The sequence below is a fragment of the Salvelinus namaycush genome, chromosome 10 (genome assembly GCF_016432855.1).
Source record: "Salvelinus namaycush isolate Seneca chromosome 10, SaNama_1.0, whole genome shotgun sequence".
NCBI lineage: Eukaryota > Metazoa > Chordata > Actinopteri > Salmoniformes > Salmonidae > Salvelinus > Salvelinus namaycush.
Genome location: NC_052316.1, coordinates 9,249,082 through 9,265,672, shown reverse-complemented (window position 1 = coordinate 9,265,672; position 16,591 = coordinate 9,249,082). Strand labels below are relative to the sequence as shown.

Here is a 16,591-nt window from a genome sequence, read left to right as displayed (position 1 = left end):
TTAATAAGTCGGACAAATCTGTGTCCAAAAATACCGATTTCCGATTGTTATGAAAACTTGAAATCGGCCCTAATTAAATCGGTCAACCTCTAGTGTGTACGGCCCAGTACATAACTGGAGCCAAGCTTCCTGCTATCCAGGACCTCTATACCAGGCGGTGTCAGAGGAAGGCCCAAAGACTCCAGCCACCCTAGTCATAGACTGTTCTCTCTGCTACTGCACGGCAAGTGGTACCGGAGTGCCAAGTCTAGGTCCAAAAGTCTTCTTAACAGCTTCTACCCCGAAGCCATAAGACTCCTGAACAATTAATCAAATGGCTTCCCAGACTATTTTCTTTGCCCCCCCTCTTTTACGCTGCTGCTACTCTCTGTTATTATCTATGCATAGTCACTAACTCTACCTACATGTACATATTACCTTATTTACCTCGACTAACCGGTGCCCCCACATATTGACTCTGTACCGGTACCCCCTGTATATGGCCTCGCTATTGTTATTTTACAGCTGCTTTTTAATTATTTGTTACTTAAAAAAAGAATTGACTTAACTGCATTGTTGGTTAAGGGCTTGTAAGTAAGCAATTCACTAAGGTCTACACCTGTTGTATTCAGCGCATGTGACAAATACAATTAGATTTGATGAACAATTTGTTTTTGTTTGAGCCCTCAAGAACCGTTATCCACTAAAGATGATAATCTGTTTGCATCTGCCCACTTATTGTCTGTCTATTATCCAGACAACCTGTCCCAGGGCTTCCTATACAGTTAATCTCTTCCAGTAACGTGTTGAGGCCGGAAATTAAGGACAATGACAGAGGCTCAATTAAAGACGTTGCGTATCTGCTGTATTTGAAGCACCCCACTCCCTTCTGCCCAGTTTCCCTGATAATGTTATGGCAATTAAGCTGTTTGTACCATCCCTGTAATTGTTGCATCTGCAGAGAGATCGTTTTCAGAACTAAAACTCAAAGAACTACCTAAGAAGCATTATGTTTCTCGGTCTGATATGTGCTTTTGAACACCTTCAGAGTAGATGAAGAGGAGGAGACGGGTTAAAGATTGATTTTTTTTTTTTAAAGCTTTGAGATATGGATTGTGTATGTGTGGCATTCAGAGGGTGAACAGGAAGACAAAAGATTAAAATGCCTTTGAACGGTGTATGGTAGTAGGTGCCAGGCGCACCGGTTTGAGTGTGTCAAGAAATGCAACGCTGCTGGGTTTTTCCACGCTCAACAGTTTCCCGTATGTGTCAAGAATGGTCCACCACCCAAAGGACATCCAGCCAACTGTGGGGAAACATTGGAGTCAACCTTGTAGAGTCCATGCCCCGACGAATTGAGTCAGTCCTGAGGGCAAAAGGGGGTGCAACTCAATATTAGGCAGGTGTTCCTAATGTTTTGTCCACGCGGTGTATGTGATGAGTCAAACAAGTTAGTATGTGTGCTTCAGTAGGTTCAAATGGGGCAGAGTTAATTGAGACATTACTGTGCCACAGCGTCAACACTCCAGAGGCTCAGCCACATTGCCTCTCAATCAATCAATCAAGTTTATTTTATATAGCCCTTCGTACATCAGCTAATATCTCGAAGTGCTGTACAGAAACCCAGCCTAAAACTCCAAACAGCAAGCAATGCAGGTGTAGAAGCACGGTGGCTAGGAAAAACTCCCTAGAAAGGCCAAAACCTAGGAAGAAACCTAGAGAGGAACCAGGCTATGAGGGGTGGCCAGTCCTCTTCTGGCTGTGCCGGGTGGAGATTATAACAGAACATGGCCAAGATGTTCAAAATGTTCATAAATGACAAGCATGGTCAAATAATAATCAGGAATAAATGTCAGTTGGCTTTTCATAGCCGATAATTAAGAGTTGAAAACAGCAGGTCTGGGACAGGTAGGGGTTCCATAACCGCAGGCAGAACAGTTGAAACTGGGACAGCAGCAAGGCCAGGTGGACTGGGGACAGCAAGGAGTCATCATGCCCGGTAGTCCTGACGTATGGTCCTAGGGCTCAGTTCCTCCGAGAGAGAGAGAAAGAAAGAGAGAAGGAGAGAATTAGAGAGAGCCAAGATGTTAAAAATGTTCATAAATGACAAGCATGGTCAAATAATAATCAGGAATAAATGTCAGTTGGCTTTTCATAGCCGATCATTAAGAGTTGAAAACAGCAGGTCTGGGACAGGTAGGGGTTCCATAACTGCAGGCAGAACAGCCTCCATGCGATACACACCCCCCCCCCCCCCACACTACAGTCTTCAGTCACTCTGCTTGTGTGCGTTTCATTAGTCGTATGTACGGGATACACATAGTATACAAATGCTTACTTGTAGGTTCCTTCTCGGCAACAGTAAGAAACAAGGCAGCAGTAAACATGCCGTCCCCACGAATCCTCCCTCGTGGGGACATTTTCCACGTGCCCATTAGGACAACGGCTATTTTAAGCTTATGGGTTAGGGTTAGTATTAGGGTAAGGGTGTTAAGGGTTAGGGAAAATAGGATTTTGAATGTAAATAAATGTTTAGGTTCCCACGAGGATAGAACACAACGAGTGTATGCTAGCATGTGGTTATCCTTGAAGACGAGGTGATGGACTGAGTCATAGGTGTTAAAGACCCAATGTTGGCCTAACCTTCATATCCAGTCTAGATCGTTTTCGCTCATGTTTGGTCTCGAGGGAGGTTACAACAGAATTCAGATAACTCGTTGTCACTGGCAGTTATATTTGCAGCTTTACAACCAAGTGTAGCAGTTAGCCTGAGGGTCTACCTGTTTGTGCCATCATGCCAACTCCCTGGGCCTCATTTGTCATGCTAAATGTTTGCCTTGACAAGGACAGCAAGGGTGTTGGCAAGAATACAAATAGACCTGGGACCAGGTTACAGGGGCTGTGCTTCAGACTGGAAACCAACGTTATAGATTATAGGCTCTATTTTAACAAACCTAACACAATGGTGGATCTAAGTGCTTGCACTAGCACTATCGATCTGGGGGTGTGTCAGAAATATTTGATGCTATTTTCACAGCCGTTACTATGAGCGTAATAGCTGGCGCTAGTGGGAAAGGGCTAGGTTTTGATGACTAAACAGGTCAATCAAGGCGTTCCATGGCTTAATACTGCATGCTCTCCTGTCAAGTTTTAATGTCACATGCACAGCGAAATGTACAGCGAAATGCTTTGAACCCCAAAATGCAGTAATCAATAACAAGAAATAAGAACACAAAGTAAGTAAGCATACTATGTACAAGGTCAGTCAGTTCCAGTAGCATATTTACAACGTGCAGGGATAGTTATATTTGTATAGGGGTAAGGCCATCACGATATATGATAAACAGAGTTCTGTAGGTTATTGACGGTCTTTGCGTTGTCATCAACTCCAATTCGGCTGGGGGCATGGACTATTCTCATCCTAGTCCATTGTGGATTGCTTGATACTACAGACCAAACAGCATTGGGCTACGCTAACGAGTGATAGCAGCAGTACAACCCCCCCTCTTTGTTGCTTGTTGCATTTATTTTTGTCCAGTGTAGATAAAAAGGGGATATCCACTCACTGTTCTCTGTTCTGCTGCCGCCAAACTTGATCTTTTAATAAAACCTTGGTGATTTTAAGATTTATTTCAAAGAACCAAAACCCTTTATCATTAGTCTTGACTACTTGGTGAATGCATTGGGTATGACAAAAAAAATATCCATTGGGAGGATATGCGTGTTTTTTAATGAAATTCAACTAAAGGGGGAAAAAACATTTAGCTTATGTTTCAAAATACGAGGTTTACAGGCATTAAAAAAAAATCTCTCGTGGTGTGAACCCTCCCCTCTGTCTCCGTCCCTCGATAGCTCACTATGAAAGATGCAAGTGTTTGTGTTCTCGGAAGTACGGCAACTAATCGGTCTCCTCCGTTCCAAAAATACTGAATCTCAGGAATTTTGACACTCGGAAATGGGAGTCAACACCGGAAGTCGACGTGCAAAGAGTCGAGGAGTCAATTATTGTGAGTAGACTCTCCACCACTACGTCACCGTTATTAAAAGTTAGAAAAATGGCAGAGAAAGGCACGCGACAGAAGGGAAGTCCTCTATGGCAAGACTTTGAGAAGTTAAATGAGAAGGAAATGCGAACAGTGCAAGGTGGAATTCAGGTACAGTAATGATGGTACAGGTGCAATGCATTCAGAAAGGGAGGCACCGTGAGACCCAAAGCATTGCTGGCAGCTGCATTGTGAATTCACCTGTAATTGTATTCATTTCTCTTTGTAAAACTTTTTTAAAACTTTTTTTTTTTTAAATGGCAGTTTAAACGTTAAGACATTTTTGGCTGGATAGGCTGCCCTTCCACTGTCAAAATCCATGCCCTAACCAACAGCTTTACCGATATTCAACCAGCTTTCGGTTGGCCTTAAATATCCCCACCAGTGCATACTGAAATTGGCACTTTGGAGTACGTTTTTTAAGGACACACCTCAGCGCAAGCGAGCTCATATAAAACGGGCAAGTTACCAATCCTGGCGCTAGGGTTTGAAAATAGAAGATCCCCGGCTTTAACAGGTCGAAATTGCGAACAAGCGTACGTTTGACAAATGCACTGGTTTAACACCAGACACGAACACTGTCATGGTCCTTTTTCCTTTGAGTAAAAAAACACTGTTGGTAATCTATCTGTCAGCCCAACCAACCATCTCTTCACTTTGTCATTTTTTGTTTGTTTTCTTTCGTCCTATCTTTACGTCCCAAATAGCACCCTATTCCCAATACAGTGCACTACTTTGGACGAGAAATAGTCAATAGGGTGCCATTTGGGATGCTGACCTTTTCTGGCTTGGCTACATTTCTATGGGCCTCCCTCATCCCTTAATCCTCTCCTCCAATAGAGATAATCTCACCTCAATTGAATTGACCTCGTGGGGTAAATGATGGAGAAAGGAAATGATCCCTAGTGTGTATGAGACTATTAGCTGTGTTTGTGTGTCTATTTGGGATCAGACCATTGGTAAATCGACAGCCCAATCATGGCTGGATTATTGCTGTCTCCTTCCACCCACCTTGTCTCAGCTGGCCGCCACCCCCCCCCCCCCCCCCCTCCTACCCACATGTTTGTGCCAGATGCAGGCTGTGCACACACACATATATACACACACACCAATGCATACAGACTTGCTCGCACGCTCTCGCTCTCTCATTAACTCACTTATGTGCATATACATCCTCTCACCACACACACACACACACACACACACATAGCAACACAGCGTTCCCTGCGTAAAGCAGAGAGCTCTAATTAAAACAGCAGCAGCTGTCCTGCCTCCCACCCTTCTGGGTGGAGTTGACTGTTACGCTATAGCACTCCTGTGTGTGTGTCTCTGTGTCTATCTGTCTGTGTCTATCTGTCTGTCTCTCTCTCTCTGTGTGTGTCTCTCTGTGTGTGTGTGTCTTTGTTTCTGTGTGTGTGTGTGTCTTTGTCTCTGTGTGTGTGTGTGTGTGTGTGTCTCTCTCTCTCTCTGTGTGTGTCTCTCTCTCTCTGTGTGTGTGTCTCGCTGTGTCTGTGTCTCGCTGTGTGTGTGTCTGTGTCTCGCTGTGTGTGTGTCTGTGTCTCGCTGTGTGTGTGTCTGTGTCTCGCTGTGTGTGTGTCTCTGTGTGTCTCTGTGTGTGTGTATGTCTCTGTGTGTGTGTGTGTGTGTCTGTCTCTCTCTGTGTGTGTGTGTGTGTCTGTCTCTCTGTGTGTGTGTGTGTGTCTGTCTCTGTGTGTGTGTGTGTGTGTGTGTGTGTGTGTGTGTGTGTGTGTCTTTCTCTCTGTGTGTGTGTGTGTGCCTTTCTCTCTGTGTGTGTAGGTCACAAAGAGGGATGAGTTCACGATATGTATTCTTATCCAAACCCCACAGTCTATAAAAACTATCATAAATTAACTGTAAATTAACTACACTGCTCAAAAAACAGACACAGCAAACCTTCTTGCCACAGCTCGCATTGATGTGCCATCCTGGATGAGCTGCACTACCTGAGCCACTTGTGTGGGTTGTAGACTCCGTCTCATGCTACCACTAGAGTGAAACCACCGCCAGCATTCAAAAGTGACCAAAACATCAGCCAGGAAGCATAGGAACTGAGAAGTGGTCTGTGGTCACCACTTGCAGAACCACTCCTTTATTGGGGGTGTCTTGCTAATTGCCTATAATTTCCACCTTTTGTCTATTCCATTTGCACAACAGCATGTGAAATTTATTGTCAATCAGTGTTGCTTCCTAAGTGGACAGTTTGATTTCACAGAACTGTGATTGACTTGGAGTTACATTGTGTTGTTTAAGTGTTCCCTTTATTTTTTTGAGCAGTGTATTTACATCATTGGATTCTAGGCATTCTTCATAACTCACTGTCAACAAAGCATTTTAACACTACAATAACTTGCAGGCCTTTGACCTTTTTGCTCTCTGCGGCAATGTGTTTTCAATTCAATACCGAAATTGGTCCCCACAATCAAACGGCTGACTGCGATGAAAGCCTCTACTGCCAACCGGACTCATATCAAATGGTTAGCGAAAAAGACAGAAAAAAGAATGAATACCCTGTCCACAGCAGTGTCTCTAGACCCAGGTGCTGGTTTTGGCAGGAACAACTAGTCTGTAGGGAATAGTGTGCCATTTTGGATGTGCCCATGGTACATGTTGGAGATGCACAGATTCTTCACAATCAACACATCTTCACAGTGCCTGGAGAGGAAAAGTATTTAACTTATCAACGTGGTGTAATATTCAATGAGCCCAAACACCCCCAAACTTGAGACCAATGGCGCGAACATGTTAAAAACCCCATCGTCTTTTTAATTGTATTTTTTTTTAAATAATCTTTAACAGTGATTTATTAGACATAGTTATTTCATGAAAATAACTCAAAATATATTTGTAAATCATTTATTTCCCTGAACCTCTTTTTGCCATTGAAATGCTCAGTCTGATTGTGTGGGTGTATTGATAGAAATATTTACATACACATCCCTGATTGGCGGATAGGATCATCTAGACTGGAGCCTACCCCACTTACCCCTTTGAAGTAGGAGGATACATATGCAAATAAAAGGTGACTGGTCATTTGTCAGAATAATCCAATTGTGATGTCATGATCTGGTCCAAAAACTCCATCCTACCTGAACAGGCTGAACCCCTCCCCCAAACAAAATCCCCCCACGAAGTATGGACACACCTACTCATTCAAGGGTTTTTTTCTTTTTTCTAATAGTGAAGACATCACAACTATGAAATAACACATATGGAATCATGTAGTAACCAAAAAAGTGTTAAACAAATCAAAATAGATTTTATATTTGAGATTCTTCTTCTTTGCCTTGATGACAGCTTTGCACGCTCTTGGCATTCTCTCAACCAGCTTCACCTGAAATGCTTTTCCAACAGTCTTGAAGGAGTTCCCACATATGCTGAGCACTTGTTGGCTGCTTTTCCTTCAATCTGGGGTCCAACTCATCCCAAACCATCTCGATTGGGTTGAGGTCGGGTGATTGTGGAGGCCAGGTCATCTGATGCAGCACTCCATCACTATCCTTCTTGGTCAAATAGCCCTAATACAGCCTGGAGGTATGTTGGGTCATTGTCCTGTTGAAAAACAAATGAAAATCCCACTAAGCGCAAACCAAATGGGATTATGTATCGCTGCAGAATGCTGTGGTAGCCATGCTGGTTAAGTGTGCCTTGAATTCTAAATAAATCAGTGTCACCAGCAAAGTACACCCACACCATCATACCACCCCCTCCATGCTTCAAATCTCAAATTTGGACTCCAAAGGACAGATTTCCACCTGTCTAATGTCGATTGCTTGTGTTTCTTGGCCCAAGCAAGTCTCTTCTTATTATTGGTGTCCTTTAGTAGTGGTTTCTTTGCAGCAATTTGACCATGAAGGCCTGAGTCACACAGTCTCCTCTGAACAGTTGATGTTGAGATGTGTCTGTTACTTGAACTCTGAAGCATTTATTTGGGCTGCAATCTGAGGTACAGTTAACTCTAATGACCTTATCCTCTGCAGCAGAGGTAACTCTGGGTCTTCCTTTCCTGTGGCGGTCCTCATGAGAGCCAGTTTCATCATAGCGCTTGATGGTTTTTGCGACTGCACTTGAATAAACTTTCCAAATTGACTGACCTTCATGACTTAAAGCAATGATGGACTGTCGTTTCTCTTTGCTTATTAGAGCGGTTCTTGCCATAATATGGACTTGGTCTTTTACCAAATAGGGCTATCTTCTGTATACCACCCCTACCTTGTCACAAGACAACTGATTGGCTCAAATGCATTAAAAAAAATCCACAAATTAACTTAACAAGGCACACCTGATAATTGAAATGTATTCCAGGTCATGAAGCTGGTTGAGAGAATGCGAAGAGTGTGCAAAGCTGTCATCACGGCAAAAGGTGGCTACTTTGATGTGTTTAACACCTTTTTGGTTACTACATGATTCCATATGTGTTATTTCATAGTTGTGATGTCTTCACTATTATTCTACAATGTAGAAAATAGTACAAATAAACAAACTCTGGAATGAGTAGGTGTCCAAACGTTTGACTGGTACTGTATATTTTTTATGTAAAATCATGTTTTTGACTGCACTGCCCCTTTAACATGTTGTGGTTTGTGATGAAGCTAGCCAACACGCGATTAGCATTAGCGGCTAACGTGATTTATTTTACCCACAACTTGCTGAGAAAGGACAAGCCTAGCTTTTTGCGGACAGTAAAATACACAAAATAATAGTGTGATTATAGAGCACTTGTGAATTTATTTTAAGAAGCAAAGTGGAAAGCAGCGTCATTGTCACCATCTGCAGCATTGCATCTGCACTGCAGCGTTGACCATGCAGACTGACTCGTGGTAGTGCAAGAACTGGTCTCTTTGAGTGACTGGAGGCGGGGCTTGGTGTGTGTGTGGAGGGAGGGAGGGAGAGAGAGAGACGACCCAATTAGAAAACCGAGTAAACTATGAAAACGAACATTGCACACGGCCGAGTGGCGTAACATATTTAACAAACATTGAAATACCATTATACAAGATAAATGATAAACCCCAATCCTTATCCATTTATCAATACCGGTATATTGTTAAATAGGGCATACTGCCCAGCCCTACGATGGTAGTGGAGCACTGGACAGTGATGGAGGAGCCTCATTAACCAGTAGATGCTGACGTTGATGACCTGACACTCTATCCCATCGTCTCTCCCGCGCGTGCTTGCTCCCTCCCTCCCTCTCTCTCTCTCGCCCTCGCTCTCTGACTGAAGTCTTAAACACAGCTACTATGCCACAGCTAAGTGTCGAACTAACGGGGACTAGCTTCTGTCAGACACTCCTTTTCCACTCCTTCTCTCCACGGGATCATTCACAGGTCCTCTTAGCCAGCAGCCTCACTAAGGGCCTATTCAATCAAATACGGTCATGCCACTCAATTCCCCTTTTTCCTGTCATCTACACACACACTCTCTCTCGCTCTAGCCTTTTGGGGGCCTTAAGGCATTTTGTTGGATGTAGAGAAATGTCGTTTTAGAATTGCAGCAAACTTTAGACATTTGCCATGGTCGGTGAGAAGATTTTACAATTTTCTAACTCATTTCATGCAATTCTACACATTTGCCATGGGGCGGAGAGAAGAATGTGCAGTTTTTAATATATCTGAGTGACTTAACAAAATCAAGGGGGGGGCCCTCTGTAATTCGCATGATTACCTCAAGTTTAGGTAGCTGGATAGACTATATCCGGCTAGACGAATTTACCAATTGTTAATTGACATGGGCTAATTCAATGACTCTCGGTGACTGTCATAACTAGAGAAAAACTGTTGAAATTGCACCTTGTGTATTCTACTATGCTAACTGTCCCCCCCAAAATCCCGTGTGTCTGTTGGATGAAGTTATGGTTTTGTTTTTTCCACAGCCAAAGCGTTGTCACTAAAACCACTGATACAGCCAGTAACTGTTTTAAACCGCTCCTAATAAAACGTTCTAGCAACGTTTCTGAGGTTGCGGTTTTCGGACCAGAACCCTGCGCCTCCATTTTCACGTTCCTCATTTTCTCTCTGTCCGCATCTCTATCTTGCTACCTCTCTTAGGATTGAAGAGAGGCAGAGAAATGTCTCATCTTCCCTTTCTCAACCCATCCAATTTCTTCCATCTCTTCCTTTCTCTTTCCCCTTAGTTTCTCTCCTTTCTCCCCCTCAACCCATCCGCCCTCCCTCTTTTCCTCTCGCTTCTTACTTTTCGCCATTTCTCAACCCATCCACAGTTACTATCTCAAAGGTCTCTTGTTCTTTTCACTTCTTTCCCCTCTCTTTTCCACTCCTACGCTTACATTCAACCCATCCATGTAGTAAGGTCTCTCTCTTCCTCTTTTCCCTTGTCTCCCCCCCCCCCCCCCCCCGACGCTCATGGAGTGATTCTCTCCCCCTCATTTTTATCGGTTGGAATTTATGGACCTCTTTGGGCTTTTAATTACTCTACTCACGGCGTGACTGGAATGTAGATCTCTCTCCCTCCCTGTATCTCTCCCTCCTTCCCTCTGTCTCTTCCCCCCCTCACTCTCTCCTTCCTCCTTCCCTCTGTTTCCATCTCTCTCTCTGCAATAAAAAAAGAAAAAGAAAATTAAAACATTGAGGGCTGCCTCAAAGGTCACAGATATCATCCCTCCTTGTTCTGTCACTCTCTTCTCTCTCTCTCACCCCCTTCATGTTTACTGTGTTTTTAATCAAAACAGGAGTGAAAAACTATGCTGGACAGAAAGGAAAATAAAAAGGGAGGAGAGGAAAGGGGGATATTTAAGTGTGCATCATGTCATAGGGCCTGACGCCATTATGAAAGGTGAGGAGTTTTGTGAGCAGGGTCATGAATCCCAGCCATCCATCAAAATGTTGGAATAATGTTGGCTTGTTATTGTCGGGAGGCCTCAATAACGTTGCGTTGTGGTTTGGGAAGCATCCATCCCATTTGTCTCTGCCAAATAACGACCCGTGTGAACCTGTTTGCTGAATGGACGATCAGGTGATGGGATAAATGAGTTGGACGGAGGAATCTGTGTGCTATCAAGTTAACTCTGGAGTGGGTGGCTTTTTCATGATGTTGCCAGCAGGACCAAATTCCCTTTTGAAAGTGTTCTCTCTTCCCTACTCTCACGCACACACACAACATAGATGCACAGGTTTGTGTGTATCAAGTAATCAGTTACGACAATTGCAGTTACATGTCTTTTACTTTTACTAGTGTATGTGTGAGAGAGTAGATGCTTGGCTTGTGCTTTTTAGTTGAAAAATGCCTCTCGAAACGTTTTCAATTGAATGAAATGCTGCGCATGAGAAGTAACCGTCTCTCTGCGGTTGGTTCGATTTAAAGGGGTAATCAGAAGTGGAAACAATAACAAAGCGGCCACCCCGCCCCTGGTACGGTGAAAAGCTGAGGGACAGGGCTGGAGATATGTAACCACTCTAAAAAAATTCATAGACAGATATGGATGCAAGGACTTATAGTTTTAACCATGTTAAATTATAGTTTTAACCATGTTTTCATGTGTGGGCAGAACTGAAAAAGCGTTGGCGAGCAAGGAGGCCTACAAAGCCTGACTCAGTTACTCCAGCTCTGTCAGGAGGAATGGGCCATAATTCACCCAACTTATTGTGGGAAGCTTGTGGAAGGCTACCAGAAACGTTTGACCCAAATTAAACCATTTAAAGGCAATGCTACCAAATACTAATTGAGTGTATGTAAACTTCTGGTCCACTGGGAATGTGATGAAGGAAATAAAAGCTGAAATAAATCATTCTCTACTATTATTCTGACATTTCACATTCTTAAAATAAAGTGGTGATCCTAACTGACCTAAGACAGGGAATTCTTTCTAGGATTAAATGTCAGGAATTGTGAAAAACTGAGTTTAAATGTATATGGCTAATGTGTATGTAAACTTCCGACTTCAACTGTATATAGTGTTTTGTTGACGTTTTCAAACTGAGTATAACAAGCTGGTATTTTGGTTCTCATGAAGTGCGACAGTTAAACTGAGCTCATGAGGCATTTCTAAGTGAATGGTCTTCAAGTATCACTGGATACACAGCATTCATTTACTCCAACGATGGATGTAGCAACTGCTGATTGTCCCTTTACAGGTGTTGCAGCAGGACCAAGTTTCCTTTGAAGATGTTCTCTCTGCCCTCTTTCTACACAGACACACACACACACACACACACACACACACCCAGCGTACATGCGCAGGGCTGTTTGATCAGAAAGCAGAAGATGTGAATGTCATTTTTTTTTATAGGATTAGATTTCCCTCAAAGGCAGCTGCCTATCACGTAAGATGAGCATTCAGTATCTTCAACGGGACACACAGCATCGCCATCAAAAGTCAACGGACGTGATTAGTTTCCATGACACGTACACACACACACACCCACTGAAGGATTTCAGTCAGGACCTCGGCTCTCCCCTGCCTTAGCCGTTGACCGAGGGGGGGGGGGGAGAATAAGAAAGGAAGAGAGATGAGAGAACACACAGGCCTGTGGTCTGCCCGGCCATCCCTTTACCTACGCCAGAGGATTACAGTAAATAACAGCTTATCTAACCTGGCACCAGTGTAGATCTATCAGCTCTACAGTGGGACTCGGACATAGCCCTGGGGTACCCCAGAATGGATTGATTTGTACAAAAAAAAGCACATGCAGTGGGCCAAATAAATGCCTACTTTTTGAAAAGATGGAATGCAATGGTAGCCTGCTCCCTGTTTGTGCTATAATGTTAACTCCTTGCCATTCCAAACATGACGTGTTTGCCATGCGATGGAGTAACATGATGGCACAGACTGGTACCCAGGCTAATGCAATGGTGCATCCAAAGCGAGTTTTGAATACTGCTGCAATAGGGATTATTGCATTGCATGCAATTACTTTTCGCCCTCGGCGATCGAGAGAAACTAGCTAGCATTATAAAACTGGAACGCAAAGCTTAGACTTTAGCTAGAGAGCAGAGATGAAAAGGTTCCTCTGTGTATTGGAGGCAGCCCTGTGCCTCTTCAGAAAGTTGGGAGATATGGTCATTATAATAATTGCACTCGTGTATAATGGAACAGGCCAGGGTATTCCACCGGCTGGACAGGTCAAATAGTCATCACAGTAAAGAGAAAGAAGAAATGTGTGTGTGTGTGTGTGTGTGCCGCCTATGGATGTGTGTGCCAAGAATTCAGTCAGGAGGGTTGCCTTTGAGACCTTTTCTAGTGTGTGTGTGTGAGACTAGATAAATGGTTTGCCGGTGTAATCTTACCCCTCCAACTTTCTACAACACTGAAACACAGTATTAGAAATAACCACCTATCTCTTCCTCTGCCCTCTCTCTCCCTCAGAGCGGATCAGGCTGCGCTACGGGGAGCTGTGCGGGGAGCTGCTGTGTGTGGAGCTGGACAAAGAGCGCCAGGGCCTGGGCCTGAGCCTGGCGGGCAACCGCGACCGCTCCTGCCTCAGTATCTTCGTGGTGGGCATCAGCCCCGGGGGGCCCGCTGCCAAAAACGGAAACATCCGTGTTGGGGACGAGCTGCTGGAGGTGAAAGGGTCACACACACACCTGTGCGAACTCACACATGCATATTGTCTCACACACGTGTGCGAAAAGACAGTCATACGCACACATGAGCCAATTGCAGGGCTTGATTAGGTGGACAAGGTAGTATAAAAGAGGCCATGTTGGATAGTCTGCCCTTGTTCTTTCACCTCTCTTCATTCCCTCTTCCTTCCCTCTCTCTCTCTCTCTCCCGTCCCCTGCGCATGCATTCTTTCATTTGTGATCGTCACAGCCCTTTCTCTCTCTCGCTCCCTCCCTCCCTCCCTGTAATAGTCTTATCCTGTTAAGCCCTTGAGGGAGAAAATGAAACGGCTCCATCACTGTCACTGTTGATGCCGAGGCCAGTGCTCCTCTCAGGCCACAGAATCCATCACAACACATCACGTGTGTGCGAATAGGGGCTGTGTATGTGTGTGTGTCTGCCTCAGAGAAACGCAAAAAAAGTGTGCCTCTATACTTACTTATACTGTATCTGTTTCTCTACTTTTTAGTTTCTTTTCTCTCTCTCTTTCTGTCTTTCTGGGAAGATTGCGAAAAAGCATTTGCTCTTGCTTCCTCAACGAATGAAAATAACTTGAGTGTGGGCCTACTACTAATGAATCTAAGCGGGGATTAGTCATGCAAAATAGATACGATTAATTCTTCTAGTTGATTTAATTCTTCTGGTTTGATTAGAGTCGTTGCTGGGATTGAGCTCTGGGACTGGCAGAGTAAGTGTCTAATGAATGCAGTGAATTATAAATGTGTCAGTCTGGGGCTGAAGTGTTCTGTCGGTTTTTCAAAACGCTCGTCTGAGATGGTCTTCCACAAACATTGACACTAACGTGGAAGAGCCTGAATTGGAACTGACGTGTTGTCAGCTGACCTTAGTCTGTTACTAGGACCTCTTCATTTCTTTTTCTCATTCCATCATATCACGTTCTCCTCCCTCCATCAACCCTCTTTTTTTTTTCTCTCCATTCCTCCCACCCTCTCTGTTGTGCTCGCGCTGCTCATTACAACAATGTCACTGCCACCATGAAAAATGTATGTGGACCGCCACAAGCAGCGACAGCGGAGGGAGGGAGACCCGACCCACTGCAACACACAGGCTGATGCGCGCGCACACACACTCAGTCACAGGCTGATGCACACACACATGCAGTGCCTTCGGAAAGTATTCAGACCCCTTGACTTTTTCCACATTGTTACGTTCGACTTATTCTAAAATGGATTAAATAAAAACATATCGTCATCAATCTACACACAATACCCCATAATGAGGTTTTTTAGAATGTATTGAGTAAAAATTACAAACAGTATTCAGACCCTTTTGGGATGAGACTCGAAATTGAACTCGGGTGCATCCTGTTTCCATTGATCATCCTTGAGATGTTTCTACTTGATTGGAGTCCACCTGTGGTAAATTAAAATGATTGAACATGCTTTGGAGGAACACACCTGTCTATATAAGGTCCCACAGTTGACAGTGCATGTCAGAGCAAAAGCCAAGCCATGAGGTCGAAGGAATTGTCCGTAGAGCTCCGAGACAGAATTGTGTCGAGGAACAGATCTGGGGAAAGGTATAAAAAATGTTCTGCACGATTGAAGGTTTGCAAGAACACAGTGGCCTCCATCATTCTTAAATGGAAGAAGTTTGGAACCACCAAGACTATTCCTAGAGCAGGCCACCCGGCCAAACTGAGCAATCGGGGGAGAAGGGTCTTGGTCAGGGAGATGACTAGGAACCTGATGGTCACTGACAGAGCTCGAGAGTTCCTCTGTGGAGATGGGAGGACATTCCAGAAGGACAACCATCTCTTCAGCACTCCACCAATCAGGCCTTTATGGTAGAGTGGCCAGACGGAAGCCACTTCTCAGTAAAAGGCACATGACAGCCCGCTTGGAGTTTGCCGAAAGGCACCTAAAGGACTCTGACCATGAGAAACAAGATTTTCTGATCTGATGAAACCAAGATTGAACTCTTTGGCCTGAATGCCAAGCGTCACGTCTGAAGGAAACCTGGCACCATCCCTACGGTGAAGCATGGTGGTGGCAGCATCATGATGTGGGATGTTTTTCAGCTGCAGGGACTGGAATACTAATCGGGATCGAAGCAAAGAACAGAGAGATCCTTGATGAAAACCTGCTCCAGAGCGCTCAGGACCTCCGACTGGGGCAAAGGTTCACCTTCAAACAGGACAACGACCCTAAGCACACAGCCAAGACAACGCAGGAGTGGCTTCGGGACGAGTCTTTGAATGTCCTTGAGTTGCCCAGCCAGAGCCCGGACTTGAGCCCGATGGAACATCTCTGGAGAGACCTGAAAATAGCTGTGCAGTGCCACTCCGCATCCAACCTGACAGAGCTTGAGAGGATCTGCAAAGAAGAATGGGAGAAACACCCGAAATACAGGTGTGCCAAGCTTGTAGCGTCTTCAACAAAGTACTGAGTAAAGGGTCTGAATACTTATGTAAATGTGATATTTCAGTTTTTATTTGAATAAATTAGCAACAATTTATATAAACAGTTTTTACTTTGTCATTATGGGGTATTGTGTGTCGATTGATGAAGAAAAAAAATGAGTAAATTTTTGAATAAGGCTGTAACGTATCAAAGTGTGGAAAAAGTTAAGGGTTCTGAATACCCTCCGAAGGCACTGTACTGTAAACACAGAGAAACAATCACTCACAGGCTGGTACACATTTTACACACACACACACACAAACACACACAGTCATAAATACAGACACAGACACGCACGTACACTGTTAGTCACAGGCTGACCCACGTGCTCACACGCAAACACACACACTCCCTCCCTCACTGAACACTGACACCCCACACTAAAACCCTCACAAACAAGGCATACGGTGTCTCTAAGCCCCAGTCGGGATATGTGCTGTTCCACCAAAGCAAGGTGTTGGGGCTGTGTGCTGGCCATTCGTATCTGCAGAATGCTGAATTGCCTATTGATTTAACATTTGGAAGTAGCGGATACGACTGAATGTGCTCATTTGAGTAGCAGGCAG

At 44.3% G+C, this 16,591-nt stretch overlaps 1 protein-coding gene across 6 annotated transcripts in view; it reads left to right on the top strand.

The window, feature by feature from the left end:
* The window catches only part of patj (PATJ crumbs cell polarity complex component), a 166,576-nt gene that overhangs the window by 118,548 nt on the left and 31,437 nt on the right, over positions 1–16,591 (top strand). For all 6 annotated transcript variants that reach the window (XM_039002140.1, XM_039002141.1, XM_039002139.1 and 3 more), the window contains one exon: positions 13,366–13,562. In XM_039002140.1, coding sequence (XP_038858068.1) covers positions 13,366–13,562 — 197 coding nt within the window. The remainder of the gene's footprint in view (positions 1–13,365; positions 13,563–16,591) is intronic.